A 22404-nucleotide genomic window follows, 5' to 3' on the forward strand; every position below is an offset into this window, starting at 1 on the left:
GGCCGAGTCTGCTAGTTGAATTATATAAACTTAACAATTAAAGTGCTTTGAATGGTAATTTTAAAGTCCAATCGAAAATCAATTAAGCCTTGCCGTTCTAAAATAATCCTGACACTTGATGAATGTTTCACATAGCCCGACAGATGGACGGGAATAGACTCACATTTGTTTTATTTTTGCCGAATGGAAAACTATGCTTTTCCATTTACGTTCTTACATATCATAAAATCCATGTTAGTGGTAATTCATCGTTTTATCTAAAGTAACTCTTTCCAAAGAGACTAAGGAGTTTGTTAGTTAAAAGTGTGTATTTTGATATATATTAAAAAATTCGTAAAAGCTTTGAACTTGGAATTGGATTAAGGATTTTTATTTAAATTTATACAATAATGCCCTTGTCCATACAATATATGCTCCTTACAAACGTTGTGTAAAGTATAAACAAAAAACTTGGCGATAAAAAGAGTGGCGGAGAGTTTATTGCCAGTTCTTCTCTTCCGTTCTACGCCCTTGATTTGAGAACTAGCAGTAAAAGTAAAATTAGAAGCATTTAATGGAATTTTTGACGTTCATAAGTGTACATTGTGTTACCTATATAAATAAATGATTTTTGACTTTTGATATAATTTATGATAACATCTGCCCCTGTGCAATAAATGTTATTAAAATCCGATGTCCTTCCAGCCCTGCGATTCTGTAACTCACTTCACGAACTCACACAGCGGTTCTCGCATCGGCGGTCTCTCTGAAATCAGTCGTGAAGCAGTCATTTTATGATTTGGCATTCTGATAAACAATAAAGTACAAGCTCCCACCTTTTCAGAATGCCAAATCATAAAACGACTGATTTGAGAGCGACCGCCGATGCGAAAACCGCTGTGTGAGTTCATGAAGTGAGTTACAGAATCGCAGGGCAGTATCCTTCTAATGAAGCATGACGTATCAACACTTTACGTTGTCTTTTGTCCATGAACACGCAACAATTATTTTCTCTCGGGAATCGAAGGTCCAGATTAAGCGCCATTTTTACTTTACCTTATAATTTCTAATTTCGTTTTTCCTTTTCAGGAATGGTAGTGAACGGATTTGTAAATGTGGTGATAACTACCATCGAGAAGCGATTTGGGCTAAGATCTATGCAGACTGGAGTTATAGCGGGAGGGTGAGTGCACAATTTATATAAATAAATATACCGCAAGTGCATTATATTTATTTGTTATATTAGGTTCCCAGCCATAATGAGCTTTATAGTAAATTCCATAAAAATATATAATTTAATAACATTTTTAACTGTTTTCAACACGCCTGAGTGCATGAGTGAATGTGTGGGTGCATGTGAGTGAGTGAGTGAGTGAAATGTGTAACATATAGGTCTCAGAAGCATATCCAACACTGTAAGGAACTGTGTATCCAACACTGTACTGAACACATCATAAGCTAGTCAAACAGTTACAGCCCTTTGTTATCTTTATCATTCTGCTTCTGATTCATTGATTATTTATTGAGTTTCTAGGGAAGGGTGATAATTCTATAATGAACACGTGCCATCGATTTATAAATATAGAATTGGTTAGTAAAGAGTTAATAGCCCAGATATAATAAGTAGCTAATTTTGTACGCTTTTAAAGTGATAATATTTTTTTAGATACGATATGGCATCATTCGCTTGCTTGGCACCAGTTACCTATTTAGGTGGTCGCAGCAGCGCCTCGAAGCCTCGCTGGCTGGGCTGGGGCTCTCTCCTCATGGGTACAGGTTCCCTACTCTTCGCGTTACCACATTTTCTTGTACCACCATATAAGATTGCTGGTGATGAACCTGATGACCTGTGTAGTGCTAATAGGACGGTGAGGAAATTACGAAATATCAATTTATAAGTAAAGCACTTAATTAAATTAACTACTTAAGTTTGTCTCTGTATTTTTTTACACGCAAGAAGGTGACCGAATAGATGTACTGAATTCCGTAAAACAACTGTTGCTGTAATAAACTAAGGCTAAATCTTTAAAGGACCAATTAAACCTCTTTTTCACCTAGAAACATTGTTGTACTCTTCTTTATTGCTTAACTGCTTTTACTTTTTATACTATTTATTTTTCTGTGTCCAATTTTAGCTGTAAATTATGATAATATCAACAATATTTTGCGTTGACAGTTAAGTTATCCTTTACCATTTATATATTGTATTGAACAAAGAGCTGGCGAGTATCTTATTTATTTATTTACAGTTTGTTACCATAATATTCAAAATCAACGTCGATGTACTAAAAAAACAAAAAATCCGGTTACATTAATTATTAGGCAACGGGCGGCCTTATCGCTAACAAGCGATTACTTCCAGGCAACCCTAATATGGAACAATAAAAAAGAAACACCTACAGATGGTAAAGTACCTTGTACTTTACCAATTGCAGAAGTGCATAATTAATTAACAAAAAGAACTCAAAATAACATGTAAATTAAATAAAATAAAATCTAAAGACGAAATATAAATAATAATATGTATAAACAAAAATGTAGAAGCTAATCCAAAGGTTAATTGAGTCACAATTAATATAATATATAAGTAGTACCTAATTAGGAGACAGAAGAAAAATCTATATCTTAATAAAGTGGCGGTCTGATAGTGCTGTCTTTAAAGTGTTGTAATGTTAAATATAAATCGTGTATTTATACCTTCGTGGTATATAACTTAAAAATATTAAATCTTCACGCAAATGAAGTATCTCGTCTATAAACTGCAAGTCGAGATCGTTTTCTCATTTAGAGCCTTCACCAGTTGAATGTACAATAAATTAACAATAAAACTGGTTCCAGTGAATGTGCCATTCTGGATTAATCAACTAGCACTCTATAAAAAGCTTTGATCGGACGTAATGACGTGAATGTAGTTTACATTGAGACCATTACATGTATTCAAAGTAAAATGTCTATCTTGTGTGGAATTTAATTTTTTTTTAAATTCTTAAACCTTTATATTGCGTAAAGTCCTTTATATTGTCCTGTTCACAGTTTACATATGTTTTAATTGCTTTGTTTTGTTCCATTATTTTTGTTTAATTCAAATAAATAATTCTTCTGTATTTTTGCTCTTCTTGCGCTTGCCTAATCTAATTTATTTTACTTTTTCACACATTGGTTGTCTGGAAGAGATTGCTCTAAAGCGATAAGTATTATGTCAATCGTATTATATTTCTGAATGCAAAGAAGTGTACATAAATAATCTATGTTGTAAAAAGTAATTCTTCTGCAATGAACAAATTCTAAAGTTATCATCATTTGTTCACAGTCAGCCCTTCAATGCAATGACGAGATGACGTCAGATGGTGGCGCTTGGGCAGTCGGGATTTTTGTCTTGGCTCAACTCTTGCACGGCGCAGGCGCAACTCCACTCTTCACATTAGGAGTTACATATATTGATGAGAACGTCTCTAAGAAGATGTCTTCAGTTTATTTAGGTATATAAGATATTTTATTAATTTCACTACCAGTGGCGGATTAACAAATTTTCAAAGTATAGGCACTGAAGTGCCGCCCTTGCCTCTAAAATTATTGTCCTAGATCCTAGATAGTCCTAGACAATCTAACAATTTTGTTGGAAATGGTACGTAAAATAATTTCTGAGTTTGAATTTTGAGCTCAAAATTATACACAAACCATCCAGTTCGCAGCCTCCAACCAGTAGTAGGACTGACATGTATGGGGTGACAGGGGTAAGAGGAAAGAGGGAAATATTTTCTGCTTTTCACTCATACAAAGTTTGAGCTGAGGGCGCACGAAGTTTCCTACACCGAATATACAATGACAAGTGAGAAGGGAAGGTCATCGGCAAAATTTGTTGCAGAGTTCTATCTGTAAAATATCAGAAAACGGTCACGCAGAAATGGAAAAAATTAGCAAAAAAATTCGGTTCCCAAATTTGCCACCCCAAATCCACCTTAGGTGGAGCCTACACAGCCTGCTGGTAAATCCGCCACTCACTACAGTAGTAATTAAGTTATCTAGAATCTAGTTTAATATTATCGCTGTTCATTGAAATACCTGTCAATGACCTATAAAAGAGCAATTAGTATAAATAAACGATACATAATATAAATGAAATTTTTCAATGACTGATGTTCACTACACAAGATGTTCTTTTACCATGGATAAGGATCTCAACTCTGAAGTTGCTCGTTCGAGATCCAGCTGTGCAATCTATGTGTCCAAATAACGCCATACGTTATATACTTGTATATACGGTGATTGAAACAGAAAAAATATAAACACAAAAATTTGCAATTGATCACATATAGGCTTTTTTGTGTGTATGTGATCTGTGGCATAAAAATATATAAACTAGCGGCCTGTCACATTTTCGCAAGGTTGAACGAATTGTTTATTTTGGAAATAAATAGCATATGTTTCTCACTGAGTAAACTTGAATAGCAAGATATTTTTTTATATCAGTCCAATCGTTTTAATTCTTCTTTATCAAATCTTTCTTCGGTGTCAAATTTGTATAGATGTCCGTCTTTTATGGCACATGGAAGTCCTATTCTGTTTTATATCTTGTCCTTTAAAGAGAACTTCAGCTCCACATTCGAAGTATAATAATATATAAAATAAAAATAAATAGGAGCCAATATAATCTTTTTCACTAACCCCTCAAATCACATGACCGCGTGTTCAACGTTGAAGTATCCATAACCCCAAAGGGGCATAATAGCACTTTAATATAAGTGCAATACACTTACAGAAAATATTCACTACATACAATCGCACTTGCTAAATATCCCACTTACTCATATATGCGGGAATAAAATGGCCTTGCGATAAAAAATTACTACTAGACACTTAGTCTCTCCTATATTATTATTATGTTAATAATCTGATGTGCCGTATCTGCGGAGTAGGAGAAATAATCCAATCTGTATTTAAAAGTTCAAAGCAGTACTTAGTTTGGGAGAAAGATCTTTAGGGAATTTTTATTACATTGAGTGATATATGTATTAAAAAAAAACGTGTGTGTAACCAGGTGAAAAAAGGTATTTAATACATTGAAGTTTTATTATAACGCATTATCTAGTTAAATAAATTTAAATAATACAATAAAATTATTTCTACATTTCTAAATAAATGAACATAATATACATATTTAATTCAGGTCCATCGGTTGGAGTTCAGTAGACATGTGATTTACAAGAGGCTTATGATAGCTAAAGTATGATACAAATATTCTTGCGGAAACAAGTTCTTCAATAGTTGTATTAAAAAAAATGTTGACTATAGCTACCAGGGTGTCGGTTTTTTGTGACGGTGTGCGAGCGCATCCTAAAAATTTACTCTCATCATTTTTCCCTAACGCGCCAAAAGAAGTATAACTTCAAAAAATATTCAAATGCCGTTATCTTCTTGGTCAAAGATGACTCTCGATGACGATGACAACTTTCATTTGTTTGTGCTAAATACGTCGTCTAGTCACAATCGAATTGCCATCCTCAAGAAGCTTCAATAAAAAGAACTGCCGAGATCTTAGCAGATAATAGTATGATGATCGATTTGAATCGATACCTTTGTCTTTTGAAACGTTTCCCTTTAAGTGTATCGATGCCATTTGCGTTGCCAAGTGTGAGCCCTTACATTGAGATCTCAAAGGACTTTGATAGATGAAGCGAAGCGATAGCTATACACGTGATTGTTTCGACAGATTTCGTAAACTTTTTTGTATTTAATGAAATCTTAAATATGTATTAGGTAGTACCAACTTTAAAAAAAGTTATAGTCAAAGTCAAGTCAGTCAAAATCATTTATTCATATAGGTAACACAATGTACACTTATGAACGTCAAAAAAAAATAGATATGAAATGCTTCTAATTTTACATTAACTGCCTAATCAATTAGTTCTCAAATCAAGGGCTTAGAACGGAAGAGAAGAACTAGCAATAAACTCTTCGCCAGTCTTTTTAATCGCCAAGTTAATGATTGCTTAATTTATGGATAGTTTTTCTTTGTGATGTATTATTTTAGGTAATCCACTATATAAAAAACCTACATGTTTAGAAATGTATCTCTAATACTCTCCTGTTTATTATAAAATAGCGTACGGCATATAGTAGCAAGCATTATGCAAGATAGCATTATGCAAATGCTATCTTTTCTAAAATATATGACGATTATGGAGAAAAAGCTGGTGACTTGACTTGCTGCTGTTAGCTGTTACAAAACATATAATATAAAAATACACTAAAAATACCAAATACTAGCAAAACTGGATTAGGTATGAGATATACTAGTATAAATAGCGATATCAATGTGTATCACATACCTAATCCTTTCCGCAGCTTTTAGCTGTGAAAACACGGGTGAAGAGGCGAGTGCAAAGAAATGGGCTATTGTGACACACTCGGGCGGTTTCACACTGTTTAATGGAGATTGGATCGGTGTCACAGCTTTAGGGTACAATGACGTCGATGGACTCGGCTCTTGTATTTGTAAAGCACACGCTTTGTCGTTTTGTGCTATTAGCTATTGTTGACTTAGCTACCTATAACAATCTGTATGCTGTAGGGCATACAATAGCTTGTATGGAAAGGTGTGTCCTAACATAGTTAAAATAAAACAGATAAATCTGTTTCATGATCATTTGCCACTCTAATAGGCAAGTAGGTGATCAGCATCCTGTGCCTGACTTTTTGGGTCTATGCAAGGTTTCCTCACGATGTTTTCCTTCACCGTTCGAGCGAATGTTAAATGCGCACATCAAGAAAGTCCATTGGTGCACAGCCGGGCATCGAAAGTACGACCTCAGGTATGAGAGTCGCACGTTGAAGCCACTAGGCCAGCACTGCTTTATTAGTCACGTACTCGATTAGTCAAGTCTAAATATATTTGTTCATTAAAAAGAAGTCATTGAATGACTGTAAATTTCCATACACAAAATCGTATAACGGAGGAAGAAAGAACTGGCAAGAAGCTATCCACCCTTCCTTCAATTGTCACGTATATATAATACTAGCAAACTCAGCGAACTCCGTTTCGCCACCAGATGGCTTCGTTTTATGTAACATTTCGTTTGGTGATCCCGCTTTTCTGTTGAAATTGTTCCTGAATTTTCTTTGTTATAAACCTCACGGAGCCCGAGACCTTTCCAACGAATGCAAAACCGTGGAAATCGTGCGTTCTGGAGTTATAGCGTCAGGAAGGAAAACCCGACTTATTTTTATATAGTAGATAAATATGAACTGTGACTTCCGGATATCAGAAATAAATACATTTTTCGTCGCAGTCAGAATTGGCGCTAGAGCTAGAGCTAATTTTTTACCTTTACATTACATTTAAAACAAAATGCTAACACTGAGTGGATTAAGGTGAAACGCATAACATGCAGACAAAACATCGTGTCAGACAAAAAGTCAAATATTTATTTTCTGTTTTTTTTTCAGGTATTTATTATACAATGGCGGTGTTAGGTCCAGCGCTGGGCTACGTGCTGGGATCACAAATGCTTTATATATATACAGACTTCGCGACAGTGAACTCTGAAACGTACGTATATTTTAATTATATTTACTATATAGCATCGATTTCGCGTGAAAACAGCAAAGCAAAGTTCCAAAGTATAAAACTAACCTCAAATTCAGAGTGGAGACTTAGCGGTGTGACTTTCGTGTAGTTCCTGCCTTGCGATTCTGTAACTCACTTTTCGAACTCACACCGAAAACCGCTGTGTGAGTTCGAAAAGTGAGTTACAGAATCGCAGGGCTGCTCTCGTTTATGAATCTCATCCTTAGTTGTATGCTTCCTCATGTCAAATCCAAGACTATTACAATTCCGTTACTACTGTCAATACTTTGGAGCCTGTTCCAACTTTGGACGGCTAGAATTTTAGAAATTAATTATATCCAAGTTACTACAGATTTAATGTAGAATTCTAGTTTTAGAAATCAGTCCAGTAGTTTTGAATTTCTTTAATACAAACACAAATCTTTCCTCTTCATAATATTAGTATGAATTAATTAAAATATTCTTGTGGAGATTCCTATAAGGGGCTTAAACATGATATCAAAAGATCACCTTCCCCTAATTATCTGAATGTTCCCGTTTTTAATATTTCAAACTCGCAGCGACACGGCTTCCAACTTGGCCTCTTGCTTTCATCTCATTGTGCCTCTCCAAAGCAACTTTTTCAGCCAAATTAAACCGTTTCATATTTTCATGGTCTCTGGAACGAAATATAATTTTCCGCGCAATGAGTTTTGAACTGTGGCTTCACTTTTTAAATTAACTCTCTTCGCAGTGAACAAACAACGGGCTTTGACTTTGTGATTTTTGAAATTCCTGCGTAGGCTGACTACAAAGTATTGTACGGTCCTTGAGGTCCTATACATTCTCTCTGAATTCCAATTACGTCGGGTGATCAGATACTGCAATTTACAGTATCTTAGGCGGAATATTTCAAATATTTCGGTTATCAAGAAGTCGATATACATAAAGGAACATTTCTGCTTAAATCCCATTATTAATACGTACTATAAACCTTAAGGTATTGAATTTTTAGCTAACGGCAAATTAAGATTGGTACGTATACAATATACCTAATTTAGAACATAAAATAAAGCCCGTTTATTCAAAAGCTACACATTATTATAAGTTACATTTTACATTTATTAAATCTCTCAAATATCGATTAGTAAATTGTAAAAATACTTCTCATTGTATAGAAGATAAAATTATTTTATTTCCAGCACACAAATATACAGTATATGTTTACAATATTCATATTAATTATATATGTAGCCTAGAAATGTTTTTTAAACGAGAAAACACATTAACATTACTAGACGAAGGTAAATGCTAATATTTTGGTACATATTATTTGCATACGATAACATTGTTAAATATTCTGAACTGAGAATATTATGACTACATGTTTGAGAAAATAGAGCTTGTTATTTCTAAATTGTTATACGCATTGGTTCAATTGTTTCTAAGAATATAGAAAATTGTTATATTTGTAGTTACATACCATAAAAAATCTTTATATGAAACATAATGTATGTCGGTATGATATAGTTTTAGATATAACTTATTTATTCAAGATACGGCATTAACGTTATCTCTGAATATTTACTGATGTCTTAGACTTAAACACCTTTTATCAGTGTTAATTATGTGTCATTTATTAAGGAAAATATATGTGAGTAATTTATAAACGTAAAAATTATTACTGGTAAAAATGTTCGTTAATCTGTTTGTTTCAGATTAGGAATTACTCCTCTAAGTTCAGTGTGGATAGGGGCGTGGTGGATTGGTTTTATTTTTTCTGCCCTCCTCTGTCTGATCGTGGCTGTCCCTCTACTAGCATTCCCTTATGAACTGCCGGGTAAGATTATAACGCACGATATTTACCAAAACCTGTAATAATTCGTATAGCCTTGATTCTATATTGGAGCCGTTCTTTTCTAGAAAAATTCTAACGCGTGCTAACAACGATTGATAATTTTTTATATAGGATTCAGACTTGAGCAGTGTTGGCCTAGCTTCAGCCTGCGACTCTCATACCTGAGGTCGACGGCGTGTGTCAGGCACTGGAGGTTGATCACCTACTTGCCTATTAGATTTAAAAATTATCATGAAACAGATTCAGAAATCTAAGGCCAAGACCTAAAGAGTTTGTAGCGCCACTGACTCCGACTTGTAAAAGCAAGAGTATGCTTATTTAATTATGATAATGTCGTTGCTTATCTTTCGTTTCATTAATTTACTTCGTTTCATTAATTTACCCTGGTTTAATTAGCACCATTATTTCATGCAATTTTATTGTACTATAATGACAGTATATACCAGTTGTATATATTGTAGACAGTACATATCCGTGGGAGGTTCTGGATTCGTTTGACTGTAAGTTTCAGGATGGAACGCCTCTTTGCTTTATGATAAAATTATAGAAAACAGAACAGATCTGATGATATACTTGGTGAAGAACAAAGAGATAAATAAACTAATGTTTATTTTCAGGAGCAGCAGAAATCCGAGCATCGAAGGTATCAGAAGCTCACGAGGGTTCAGCTTCTAAGTCAGCTGCATTCAGCGCCTTACGCGAGTTACCGCGAGCCGCGGTGGCTCTCTTCAAGAATCCTACATTCATGTTTCTTAACTTAGCTGGGGCGAGTGAAGGAATGCTTATATCGGGATTCGCTGCTTTTCTGCCAAAACTCATTGAAAACCAGTTCGCCGTCAGCGCTTCGTATGCTGCGCTACTCTTAGGTACTTTTTCAAACATACGCAAATTGCATTATAATGTTGTCTAGTTTATTGCTATAACACACGAGTGATAAACACAAAATATGTACGACGACTTTTAAATGATCAGGAAATTTAAGACTTGAATATTTATCAAGTACCTACCTAACGGGAGAACATTTGCTGTGCCCTTTCTTCATAAGAAAGAGATGACATTAGTAATTACATTATGTATGTTTAGATCGAAAAAATAATTGATCGATATGTTGTACGAACAGTCTTTCCCGGAACAATAGGTATGCTTTATACACCTGGGACTTCAGCTAACAGAGTGTATTACTGTACGGTTCCTGGGTCAACGGGGTGCTTTAAATAATAGAAGATTTTATTTTCACTCTATATAACCACTCGCGTACAATAATAAAGTATGTGCGATATAAATGCTAATTGCTATGAAACGAATTATAAATTATAATATTTATAATGGCTATACTGTATACTCTCGGGGTGTAAGTCCGACGATTTAGTTACTCGCCACGCTTATAAAACTAAGAAAGCTCGAGTGAGCAAAATGTACAGCCTTGGCTCGTACAGTTACCATGGTTGCGTTTTGTATGGTAATATTAACAAAATATTACTCTTTCTAGTCTACGTTTTATAATAATATTATAGTTTCGAATGGATCCTTTTAACCAGTAGGCTTTACATGCTTAACAATTCGTTAGTTTATAAAACAATCTTAAAAACATTATTTCAGGTGTAATAACAGTTCCTGCGGGAGGTGGTGGCACTTTCGCCGGAGGATGGCTGGTGAAGAGGTGGAGGCTCGCTTGCGCCGGTATCATTAAGCTATGCGTAGGCGCAACATTACTGGCGGGACTGTTTACTTTCTCCTTCGTATTATCATGTGACGACTATCCATTTGCTGGGATCACGGCTGCGTATTCTAGTCCTAGGGTGCCAGGGTAAGACTAAGATATAGCATATATTATCTCATTAATTAAATTAAAATAAAGTACGCTTAAATGAAACCTACCGTTACCGTTTTGATAACGTTTTTTACTCAACATTAAAATTCGAAAGTTTGAAGAAAATAATTAGAAACTCGTAAGTAGTAAAATATGTAAAAGTACTTGGAGAAAAGTTTACATATATCTATGTTAAACGAGTATAACATAGTATCTATCATCTAGATTGGAATTTGGATATAGCTCAAGAGGCAACGCAATTCACTCTTAAAAGGCTATAAATAGATGCAATAAATTAAATTTAGAGCTAAGAATCAGAAATGAAATATGATGTGATGTGGTTGCATATTTTTTTTTTAAATAAAAATATTCCAGGAGCGACCGACTCCTCGCGGAATGCAACGCGGGTTGCGGTTGCGCAGGCGCCCCTTACGCGCCCGTGTGCGGGGCAGACGGCATCGTGTACTTCTCTCCTTGCCACGCCGCCTGCACCACCGCCACCACCAGTGGCACTGCGCAGCTCTATCACCACTGCGCCTGCGTCAGTTTCAATGGCACGCTGCCGGTTTATACCGAACCAGGTAAAGGCTTTTTAGGACTAAGCAAAATTGCTTAAATAATCTGGCGAAAAGCATATTGGTGTATTTAAAGTTATAAAATTAAAAAGGTCTAAAAAGATTTTTAGTACAAATAAATATAATTAAAATATTTAATTTTTAACGAAATTACTTTTGACTTCATATGAAGTAAATAATTATCTTAGGATCTCCTAATCACCCCACGGCCATAGATTTAAAATAACTCCGCAACAAAATAATGTTAAACTACCACGCGCGACCTTAAACCAACGCAGGTATAACTGCGGGAAACAGCTAATATGGAAGTTATTTCAGTATATCATAAATTAATTGTTAATATTTTATGAAGAATAAAATAAGCTAATGCCTGGAAACGTAGGCCCTGATTTCAATAAAATAACTATTTTATATAAATACAGTCAAAACCGTTTACGACGACATCGTTTAGAACAACATACCGGTTATATTGACCAAAATCAATAGGTCCCAGCTGAATTCTATTGTATTAGGTACTTAATAACAACGTCGGCTGTCAGGGCTATCAGGACCAAATATGAGTAGTCCCTTCGATGTCGTTATAACAGATTTTGACAGTAAATAAATATCAGACCAGAAATGTGGCTTAATGTTATATACTTATAATAAACTTGTAACACCTAAATTCCAGATGGTACCAATGCGGTAATGTACGAGGCTATTAACAGCACGTGCAAGTCAGACTGCCCATATCTGTGGCTCTTCGTCTTCCTCACGTTCTGCGTGATGCTGTTCACATTCTTGGCCACTATGCCAGCACTTTCAGCTACCTTAAGGTACAGTACTTGCTAAATGTAGTTGTGGTTGATCTATTTGCCAAAGTCATCTCACGAAGTTCAATAAAGCGCTAAACACATTTGAGTAGGCGCCAAAATTCTAATGGCATATTTTTACAGATGTGTTCGCGAGGATCAACGATCATTTGCATTAGGAATACAATGGATTCTAGTTCGGCTCCTGGGCACAATACCAGCGCCTTTGCTGTTTGGGTTTCTCATTGACTTGTCATGTTCCGTCTGGGGATCAGGGCAGGCCGAATGCGCCAAGACTGGGGCCTGTCATCTGTATGATAATAAGAATATGAGCAGGTGGGTACTGGTATAATATAAGTAAACACCTAATAATCACTTTCCTTTGCAGTTTCTACTTAGTAGAAAGTTGATGTGTTATGTACAAAATAACATACCAAAACTTTATTATTTATTAAATAGGTATAATATATAATTAAAATAAAATAAAAATAAAATATGTTTATTATGGAACATAAGATACATGTATCACTTATTCCACGTCATTAAATTTGAATTTGTAGGCATCCCTACCCTACTCATCGGCAAAGAAGACAGAGGGTGTAGGCCGAGAGAAAAAGCCGGCGTAAAAAACTCTCGTAAAAAAAATATAATTCGAAATTATTATATATTATATCGTTGTTTTCCAGGTATATGTTAGCATTAGCTTTCGCGGGTAAACTATGTTCACTTATCTTCTTCTTCCTCGCGTGGTGGTTCTACCGACCACCAGGCACGAAGAATGGCAACGCGGTGGGTCCATCCATTGACCTGGTACATAGCGAGAAGAGCAATGGTACCATACCCACAGTGGCTACAGTTAGTACTATTTCAAACGGTGTAGACAAAACAAATGGGTATTGTAATGCAGCATTGGAATGCAGTGATCATTTATAAAATAGTCGTTGAATTATTGATTAGCATGCATAATTCATTGCTTAAAAGGAGTTAATTGACATTAATTTTCCAGAATGTTTAGGCATCACATAGGCCTAACAAGATTAGGGGTTTTTGAATATTTGTACTAAGGTTACAGATGACATGATGATATAGATTAAGATTTTTCTTTAATATAAGTATAAATTATTCAATGGTTATATAACTCTTTATGAAAGTGGTATAAGAAAAGAATGTCATGAGCTACTTTTGAAACTTTTCAATCGCTGCCAGGAATGTTAAGATAAAAGTGGTTAGTGCAATTTTGTACAATAATATTAGTGTAAGTAGTCATTAGTATCCTATTATCAACAAGTGACCAATTTTGGACAGTATTCAATATTACAATTTTCATATGTATGGTTTATTGTAGATAATGTAACTTAAATATTTTATAATTATAAAGACTGTTGTGACCTGCTAAAAAAACAAAATTCTTCACATGAAATATAGTTGATTAAATTTTTCAATATTTTTTATATTAATGTTGATTTGAAAGAAAATTTTAATTTTTACGACCGAACTGACAAAATTGAAAGTAGTGACATTTATTCTAAATGAAACATGTAAGTACAATAAAAGCAAGCTATATTTTTGTTATATAATTTAAGTATGTTTTTCACATTTTAGATATTTGTTATTTTTGTATATTGTATTTTGGTTGAAGACTGATTCTTAACTTAGTTATAACTTAGCATTAGAAGTTCGCATAATAAAATAATGGAGAATAAAAAGTTCCATATTATTTTAGCACAAAACGCTAAATGAAATCGTAATAACAAAACATATACATTCCAGGTGTAAACCCTTTTATACATTTTCGTAATGTTTGTATAATTAGATAAGTCGTTTTGAGATGTACAATTTTACAGTTATGATTATTAAAAATTGTATAAAATGTGATTTTTATTTATTTCTATCTGCTAATAAAACAACCTTAAAATCTCAGGCAATATATTTCAACATATAAAATGATCACAACTTAACAAAATGCAACATTTCCATACTTAGTTTACAAGTTAAAATATAAAATAGCAATCACATCAACTAGAAGAATTTAACTCCTTGGTTATCATCAAATTCCATTAATTCACATTTTCCTTTCACTTCCAAGCTTTTCAATGCTTTAGTCAATATGTTTATATCCAAGCCATGGAACTCTAAAATATAAATTATAATAATTCAGTGACTAAAGTGCCTAGGAGAATTGATATGATGATGTACTGAGCACAATTTCTAGTGAAACAATAATTATTTCCAGTTGGTCCTAGTTAGCATAAACAAATTATGATAAATAAACCAGGAAGAAAATTTCTTTATTCGGATTTAATATCATGTATTATTATTAATAAGTAAAAAAAATATTTGGTGCAGTATCAGCAGGAGGCTCAAGATAACTTTTATCACTAAGGCAGCATTACTAAGAAACATTTTATTTCAACTGTTTTTTCTCTGACTTTGAAAATCTGACTACCTAAACTTAATACTACTTAAACTTAAGACTTTAGGTATTTTGATATCTCTCTGTCTATTATAAAATAAATTTTAAATAGGTTCAGTAGATTTAGAGATAACCCCAGATAATCTCAGAAACTTTACCACTTAATAATAGTAGTATGTATAGTTAATTTATATCTGTATTTACCTTCTCCTTCTGTGGTTTCCCCTTCTCTCAGCTCAAAAAGTGTACATACAGAGTTATTTAAACCATTTGCACTAACCCAGTTATAAATCATATTACCCCATTCATCTAATGAATGCCAATACACTTCCCATACAGTCTTTGTTTTATCAGTTGGAGCAGCCCGTCCACACCTGGCCATATCTTCTAAAATAGTCAAAACAGCATCTTGCGAGAGTTTTCTATTGATTGCTGGATTGCTAAACAATGTTGTATTTTGTGATTCTCTTACATCAATAATGTGTTGTTTGGAAGATTTTAAATATTGAACAATTAGTTCTTCCCAAGCTGCTAACTGTTTCTGTCTGGTCTCTGAGTGAGGTTGGATTCTGAAACAGCAGGCATTAAATTACAGTTGCTGTTTGGAAGAATAAGATAAATAATATATTTCTCCTTTAAATGACTTAAGCAAAATAATTTGTTGTGATTTTCTTAATTATGAGCAATCAGCATTTGCATCTTTATTGTTTTGCTTATTTATTAGTTGTTTCAGTTTTTTCTCTGTATCCTTCCTTTTGATAATACTTTTCACTGTTTTAGGCTCCAAATCAGTGACTACTATTCTATATGACATTTTTTTGTCTCCAAATCGTATGGTTGGGTACCCTTCACAGTTTTGTTCAGTAAATGTTATCATGACTGAACAATCTTTGGCTACAGCAGATATTAAAGCTAAGTGAAGAGGGTCAACACTATCAATAAATTGTTTTCTATCTATAGAATTACTTAGATTGAAATTGTTGTCCTTTACTTTTTTTACTAAGTCAGCAATATTGATCTCATTTATAGCTATATTATCAATATTTATGTTGTTGGAAAGTGACTGTATTTCAACAAGATTATACAGAAAGGAATTTTTAGGTAACTCTTGGTTTTTGTTGCATTTATATGATGTTTCTGGGACAACGACAGCAGTTTCTTTCAATTCTATATCTGAGTTCCCATCACTTAATAGTATGTTAATAATTAAGTCAAAAAAAACATTAGTAGAATTTAAAATTGTCAAACTTATTATCTGTTCAAATTCTATACTTGAATTTTCATTATAGATGATTTCACTATTTTTAAACATTTTGAAGTTATTTTGCGGATTCTCAACTAAGTTTGCCAATGCCAACTTCATTCTTTTTCTATCACCTGAATACAGATTTAAAGGACAATATTTACTTATCTTATCAATTTGTTTTTCACATAGTTTAAGAGATTGTTTCATACAATAATAACATCTAGAATACACTTCTAAAGTTTTGGCTAAAAATCCTTCTTTTGTTTTAATTTCTACACAATAATTGGTAATGGTGGGTTCCAATATTGTCAAGTTAGGGGCACTCAGAGCGAACTGGCTTATGGAACTTTTATGTATTCTGTTCTTTGGTCTAATTTGAAGAAGGGTTATAGTCAGTTCTTTAATTTCATTATTAGACAAACATACTATTTCTTCCTTATAAGCATAACCTCTACAAACCAAAGGCAACATTACAATATTAACGAACTCAATAGAATTAATATATGACTTAACATCTACGTTCCTTCGTTCGCCTTTAATAAGTCGAACAACTTTACATGTACCCAATATTTGCAACACAATATGTACATTTCCTTCATTAATGTATTTCCATTGTTCATTATTTAATGTGTTCATTGTAAAACAATTCTCTGCGAACCACTTAAGTATAAACTTCTACACAAATATGTACTCACGTAAAGAAAGGTGGAAAATTATATTGCCATGGCCAAGCAATTTCTGCCATCCTTTTAATTGAAAATATAAAATATTTATTGATTCTAAATAGTTCCCCTTAACCAAGTGACAACTGGCTTTGTTTATGGCTTGTAGATGTTCTCAAAAATCATGTTCCAACTTCCAGACTCAAGTTTTCTAGTAATTTATTTTATTAATTAGTTCTAATTAAAATTTTTAGAGAAACAAATTTTGAAACACAATAACAATTGACATTAAATGTCAATAATGTGATGTGATGTTTCACAGTTATTTGTCTAGTTTCTTTCACTTTTGGCTAACATTATATTATACTTCTGTCAGACTGTAGGTTTAGGAATCTTTTATGGTTTATCAGTCAAAGGTAAATTATATATTAAAGTAAGTTTATAATGACTAAAGCAAGAGTTATGTGTATTACCTATAAAATACATACCATTTAATTAATAAAGCTTAGACAATATTAATGACCATTGACCACTGTCAAGTGTCAACGTCAGTCACATAATAAATGTGAATTATAGAAGTCGTTAGTCAAAGGATTGCAATGAAAATCCAAATCGTGAAGAATGAAAGAAATAATTTCCAACTCTATTTATCCTAACATTATAGTTGCTGGGTTTATGGAAAACAATAAATAAAATATTAATGTGTGTTGTGAATTTAGTATAATTAAAACTCAATTTTAGGCACAATGATTACGCTTAATAAAAAAATCAAGAAGCAAGGTCCAGAAACCACTAACGGGGTTACAAGTGAAACAGGCAAAAGAATCTCTATTAGAGATAAATTGCTGATAAAAGAGGTTCAGGAGATGAATGAAAACCTTCCCACGACTTGCTCCGTGGACTTCGAGGACCCTAATGTATTGAATGAATTTATATTAACAGTGGAACCCGATGAGGGCTACTGGGAAAGTGGAAAATTTAAGTTCAGTGTGTTTGTTACAGAGGATTATAATATGGCGGTAAATATTCTATTCTATATTAATATGGAAGCTCCTATTAAAGCGGAAGAAATAAAATCTTGGGAGATCTTGTGTCAATATGATCTGTGTGGCCTATTTTTTTAGAAACAACATATTATATAGGGAATAGACATATCTACATCTATTTCACTAATTAATATTGTTTTACCTATAATACTGCCATCTTAATATATAACATTAAATTATTGTTTGTTCTATCCTTCTTCAGCCACCAAAAGTAAAATGTTTGACGCGTCTCTGGCATCCAAATATTAATGTAGATGGTGATATCTGTCTCTCTCTACTTAGACAAACATCTATAGATGAGCATGGTTGGGCACCTACAAGGAGATTAAAGGATGTGGTGTGGGGACTTAATTCACTATTTACTGTAAGTGAAGTAATAGCTTAAAAAAAAGAAAATGAAAAATTTTCAAACTTCAATATTAAATTATATTAATATTTATTCAAAATCTAAATATGTTGTTGAAATGCATGTAATAATGATATGGAATAAATAAATAAATATTAAAACACTATATAGACATATATGCATAGGGCAAGATTGAAAAATAATTTTGTATATTAATGACACCTGGATTAATTGGTGTTACATTAGGTCAATTTAGTTTTAGTACTGTTTAGAATGGCAGTGCCACTTAATGATGTGTCTATTTTCACATGCATGTGGCAAGTCAAATAAAAACAATTGATATTAATTACTGAGGATGCATGATTCAGAGTCAAAACTTATTTGTAATTAAAGCTTCCATATGTCAAATCAAATATTGTTGATTGATAGGAGACACATTTTGCCCTGCTGCTTGAGCCCTAATTTTAAATTTTGTAACCACAAGAGTTCACAATAACTCCATATACTATATGAGTATCCTATTTTTATTTACTATTTATAATAGTTTTTTACATTTTGATGAGATTGTTACTATATATTTATTATTACACAAGAACAAATGACTTACTGATCTCCTTACTTGATGACTGAAGCCACCTTATTTCTGTTTATAAAATTTTTACATACTAAATCAATTTCTCTTTCTTTTATTAATGACAATTACAAGACAGCCTTATTAAAATCCTGAAAAACTATTGTATGTTTTATGATCTTTTGAATGTCGAGTCGTTTAACAACCTTTTGTACCTATCAGTGCAAGATGATTTTACTCAGAATACTCAGGATCTCCACAATACAACTTGTCTTGAGTTTAATTAAAACAAAGCTCCATATTTAAAAAAAAGCCTTGTATTATGTCCTAAAAATAGTTACAATAATTTTTTCTTAATTCATGTTAGTATCAGAACCCTGTTTCGAGCTGAAAGCCTCTTAGACAAGAATAGATTTTCCCTTGATTTTGCCTCTTCCATCTTGAGGAAGCCCTCTATGGTGTTCTTTTCCCACCAACCGGCTCTTTCACTGTATTGTTCAACTCACCCACTGTTGGTTCTTGAGACATGTCAGATGCCCGTCCCATCCTCAAGCTTAGCAAGAGCAGCAGTCCATCCCTAGCTTTTGTGATATGTTTAATTTTTGTATACTTTTTATTTCAGGATCTTCTTAATTTTGATGATCCTCTCAATTTAGAGGCAGCAGAAATGTACAAAAAAGACAAAGTTGAATTCCAAGGTAAAGTGCAAGAGTACATTTCAGTGAATAAGGGGAAAAGATGAGACATAGCTTGCCTCAGTTGTTGTAATAATAACAATTAGGACTGGAATACTCAACGTGATATCCTTGTGTAATGTGCTAGTGCTTGTACATACCTGTTTTAAATGGAAAATTTTAATGTGCTACGAATTTGGTATATTTCTTTTTTAGTTATGTACTTTCTGTTTAAGTTCATATTAGTGTAAAAATTTAATTAAATAAATAGAGTTCTTTAATGGATATTTTATTTATTAACACTTGGTTACCTTAAACATACATATAAAAAAAATTGGTTACAGAAGTAGATAGATCGCTAACAAGCAATTTCTTCCAGGCAACCCTGAATGGTAAAATAAAAATAGACACATACAGAGTGTTAATTTAATTATGTATTTGTAACCTTATAAGCTTGTCAGCGAGAGAGGTAGACTAGGAGAAGGTTGGTTAAGTAGAAGTTAAAATAAAAACACATTTTGAAGTAATATTTTATTTGGCTTCAATAATACTGAAGTAACCAATTGTATAAATAAATAGAAAAGTGTACAATAAACTTAACAATTATTTCGTAACAATAGCTTGACTAGAGCGAGTGGTGGTCACTTGTAATACAAAGTGAGAACAGTCAAAATAATTAAAATAAAGATGATAATTGACTATACTAGACATGTTATGTAGCATTCGCTTTAAAAGATTATAAATTTATTTACATTTTAAAAAACGTAAATTTTACTTAAAACTAAAACAAGAAAGTGATAATAGTTGTCTTATTTTAAATGTCAGTCAAATTTACCACCAATTTGTATTTTGAAAAACTGTTTAATTTTAATAGTCTGTGAAGTGAGCATGTTAATGAGTGTTGCCATCTTTTACGCGTTGGTAAAAAAGAAAGTCTTTCAATTGTTGGCAACATATTTATGGAGCAGTGAAGTTAGTCATGAGTTCGTCCTGTATGCTGTTGGAGCGCGCCAGCATTCGCGGCGACAAACCGGGAAAAGCCGACGCTACGCTATCCGCTTCAGACGCTTCTGCTGATTTTCGACTGTGGTATTCTTCAGAAAATTCCTGTAATCAAAATAATGTGTTAAATATTTTTGAGGAAATAAAATCTAATATATTCATTACATATCTTTCATGAAACACTTATAATTTATTTTGGACTACAGCGTTTCTAACTACAGTGTAAACCCTTTATAACGAATTTCAAGGGACCGAGCATTTTCTTTTGTTATAGAGCGTTTTTGTTTTATGGAGTGAATAGTAAAATTAGTAATTTAACTATCAATAGGTAAATTATTCTAAACACATAACGCTTTTCTTTCACTGGCCATCTTAACAGTCTCAAAGTTTGTTTACGACTACACACGATAGGTGTCGATGGTGCGTTTAGTAACTGAGACCAAACTTTCCTACACGCAATGTAATCTAAGAATAATGGCACACGTGTTAATGCAATTAACATTAACAAAGGCGAGAAGGCTGTTTATGACCTCAGGTGTCTTTCTTAGAAATTTTGGCACCTCAATAGGTTAGTTTTGTAAGCTGACTATAAAAACAATTAATTTAATTTCTTCATTATAGAGAATAGCTGTAGCGTTATAAAGAATGATCTAATGTATGGGTTTGTTAAACCAAACAAATGTAACTATTTTTATGGGGCATCCACACGCTGGCTGTTTGTCACAAACACCGCAAACAGCAAACGAAGTCCCAAACACCAACCACAATCACCCAACACAAACAGCCATCCACATGCTTGGCGAACGTTCATAACATTCCGAATCGGCAAACATGGCGGACGACGAGCTTGTGGCAGCTATTACTTTCGGGTTGACATATTTTTATTATAAATTAAAGCAAGAAAAAGAAAAAAGGAAAAAAAGAAGAAAGCAAAGACGATGGTGGATGATTAAAATACATAGAAAGCGTACAAGGCTTTAGACCTATTGTTTGGGCTTTAATTTGCCGTGTTTTTTTAATTTTACTTAAAAGTTACTTAAAAATGTCAGAATCGTAGGTGCTCCAATCAGACATTTTTTAAGCCCCATCCACACGCTTGACAAACAATGGCAAACAGCCAACAGCAAACAGCAAACACGGACGTGTGGATGGGTGTTTGTCGTTGTTTGCCTGTTTGTGTTTGTGTTGGGCAGTGTTCGGCAACGGTGTCGGTTTATCTTGCCAGATCAAAGGATGTTTGGCAAACAGTTTGCTACGTATCCACACGTTTGGCAGCGATCAGTATGCGCGCGAGCTTGCGGGAGGCGGACGTATTTACTTGCTACACTTTTTCAATTAAAGCCCAAATAATAGGTCTAAAGCAGAGCCTTGTACGATTTCTATGTATTTTAATCATCCACCATCGTCTTTGCTTTCTTCTTTTTTTCCTTTTTTCTTTCTCTTGCTTTAATTTATAATAAAAATATGTCAACCCGAAAGTAATAGCTGCCACAAGCTCGTCGTCCGCCATGATTGCCGATTCGGAATGTTATGAACATTCGCCAAGCATGTGGATGGCTGTTTGTGTTGGGTGATTGTGGTTGGTGTTTGGGACTTCGTTTGCTGTTTGCGGTGTTTGTGACAAACAGCCAGCGTGTGGATGCCCCATTACGCTTTGCGCGCCAACGAAAAAGTGCAGCAAGTAAATACGTCCGCCTCCCGCAAGCTCGCGCGCATACTGATCGCTGCCAAACGTGTGGATACGTAGCAAACTGTTTGCCAAACATCCTTTGATCTGGCAAGATAAACCGACACCGATGCCGAACACTGCCCAACACAAACACAAACAGGCAAACAACGACAAACACCCATCCACACGTCCGTGTTTGCTGTTTGCTGTTGGCTG

At 33.7% G+C, this 22404-nt stretch overlaps 5 protein-coding genes across 13 annotated transcripts in view; 2 read left to right on the forward strand and 3 right to left on the reverse strand.

Annotated features, from left to right (window-relative positions):
* The window catches only part of LOC125059691 (solute carrier organic anion transporter family member 4A1), a 60144-nt gene extending 45710 nt beyond the window's left edge, over positions 1–14434 (forward strand). For both annotated transcript variants that reach the window (XM_047664236.1, XM_047664237.1), the window contains 11 exons: positions 1069–1162; positions 1646–1847; positions 3290–3458; positions 7426–7528; positions 9244–9365; positions 10001–10249; positions 10983–11190; positions 11569–11774; positions 12439–12583; positions 12704–12895; positions 13246–14434. In XM_047664236.1, coding sequence (XP_047520192.1) covers positions 1069–1162; positions 1646–1847; positions 3290–3458; positions 7426–7528; positions 9244–9365; positions 10001–10249; positions 10983–11190; positions 11569–11774; positions 12439–12583; positions 12704–12895; positions 13246–13492 — 1937 coding nt within the window. In that variant the 3' untranslated portion in view covers positions 13493–14434. The remainder of the gene's footprint in view (positions 1–1068; positions 1163–1645; positions 1848–3289; positions 3459–7425; positions 7529–9243; positions 9366–10000; positions 10250–10982; positions 11191–11568; positions 11775–12438; positions 12584–12703; positions 12896–13245) is intronic.
* Positions 14435–14468: 34 nt separating this feature from the next.
* LOC125059708 (vacuolar protein-sorting-associated protein 25) lies at positions 14469–17169 on the reverse strand. The gene is made up of 3 exons (XM_047664253.1): positions 16914–17169; positions 15177–15541; positions 14469–14691 (listed from the first exon to the last, which is right to left on the reverse strand). The coding sequence occupies exons 1-3, from the start codon at positions 16961–16963 to the stop codon at positions 14579–14581; spliced, it is 528 nt and encodes a 175-aa protein (XP_047520209.1). The 5' UTR covers positions 16964–17169; the 3' UTR covers positions 14469–14578.
* On the reverse strand, positions 15515–16907 carry LOC125059697 (inositol-pentakisphosphate 2-kinase). Its single transcript, XM_047664242.1, has one exon. It carries the CDS (start codon positions 16852–16854, stop codon positions 15649–15651), a length of 1206 nt encoding a protein of 401 aa, XP_047520198.1. The 5' UTR covers positions 16855–16907; the 3' UTR covers positions 15515–15648.
* Positions 17170–17432: 263 nt separating the features above from the next.
* LOC125059707 (NEDD8-conjugating enzyme UBE2F-like) lies at positions 17433–19809 on the forward strand. Its single transcript, XM_047664252.1, has 3 exons — positions 17433–17899; positions 18129–18290; positions 19466–19809. Exons 1-3 carry the CDS (start codon positions 17627–17629, stop codon positions 19583–19585), a joined length of 555 nt encoding a protein of 184 aa, XP_047520208.1. The 5' UTR covers positions 17433–17626; the 3' UTR covers positions 19586–19809.
* A 224-nt stretch (positions 19810–20033) lies between these two features.
* Positions 20034–22404, reverse strand: part of LOC125059686 (obscurin) — a 119780-nt gene continuing 117409 nt past the window's right edge. For all 8 annotated transcript variants that reach the window (XM_047664230.1, XM_047664229.1, XM_047664224.1 and 5 more), the window contains one exon: positions 20034–20624. In XM_047664230.1, coding sequence (XP_047520186.1) covers positions 20475–20624 — 150 coding nt within the window. In that variant the 3' untranslated portion in view covers positions 20034–20474. The remainder of the gene's footprint in view (positions 20625–22404) is intronic.

This window comes from Pieris napi, chromosome 20, assembly GCF_905475465.1.
Source record: "Pieris napi chromosome 20, ilPieNapi1.2, whole genome shotgun sequence".
NCBI classification, from domain to species: Eukaryota; Metazoa; Arthropoda; class Insecta; order Lepidoptera; family Pieridae; genus Pieris; species Pieris napi.

Excerpts from the sequence above, each read along its gene's own strand:
- LOC125059697 (XM_047664242.1), bottom strand. The coding sequence starts at position 16,854 with ATGAACACATTAAATAATGAACAATGGAAATACATTAATGAAGGAAAT.
- LOC125059707 (XM_047664252.1), top strand. The coding sequence starts at position 17,627 with ATGATTACGCTTAATAAAAAAATCAAGAAGCAAGGTCCAGAAACCACT. Across the intron at positions 17,900-18,128 it reads CAGAGGATTATAATATGGCG|CCACCAAAAGTAAAATGTTT; the intron begins GTAAATATTCTA and ends ATCCTTCTTCAG. Across the intron at positions 18,291-19,465 it reads GACTTAATTCACTATTTACT|GATCTTCTTAATTTTGATGA; the intron begins GTAAGTGAAGTA and ends TTTTTATTTCAG.
- LOC125059708 (XM_047664253.1), bottom strand. The coding sequence starts at position 16,963 with ATGGCAGAAATTGCTTGGCCATGGCAATATAATTTTCCACCTTTCTTT. Across the intron at positions 15,542-16,913 it reads AATTTTCCACCTTTCTTTAC|AATCCAACCTCACTCAGAGA; the intron begins GTGAGTACATAT and ends CTGCTGTTTCAG. Across the intron at positions 14,692-15,176 it reads GGAAACCACAGAAGGAGAAG|AGTTCCATGGCTTGGATATA; the intron begins GTAAATACAGAT and ends TTTATATTTTAG.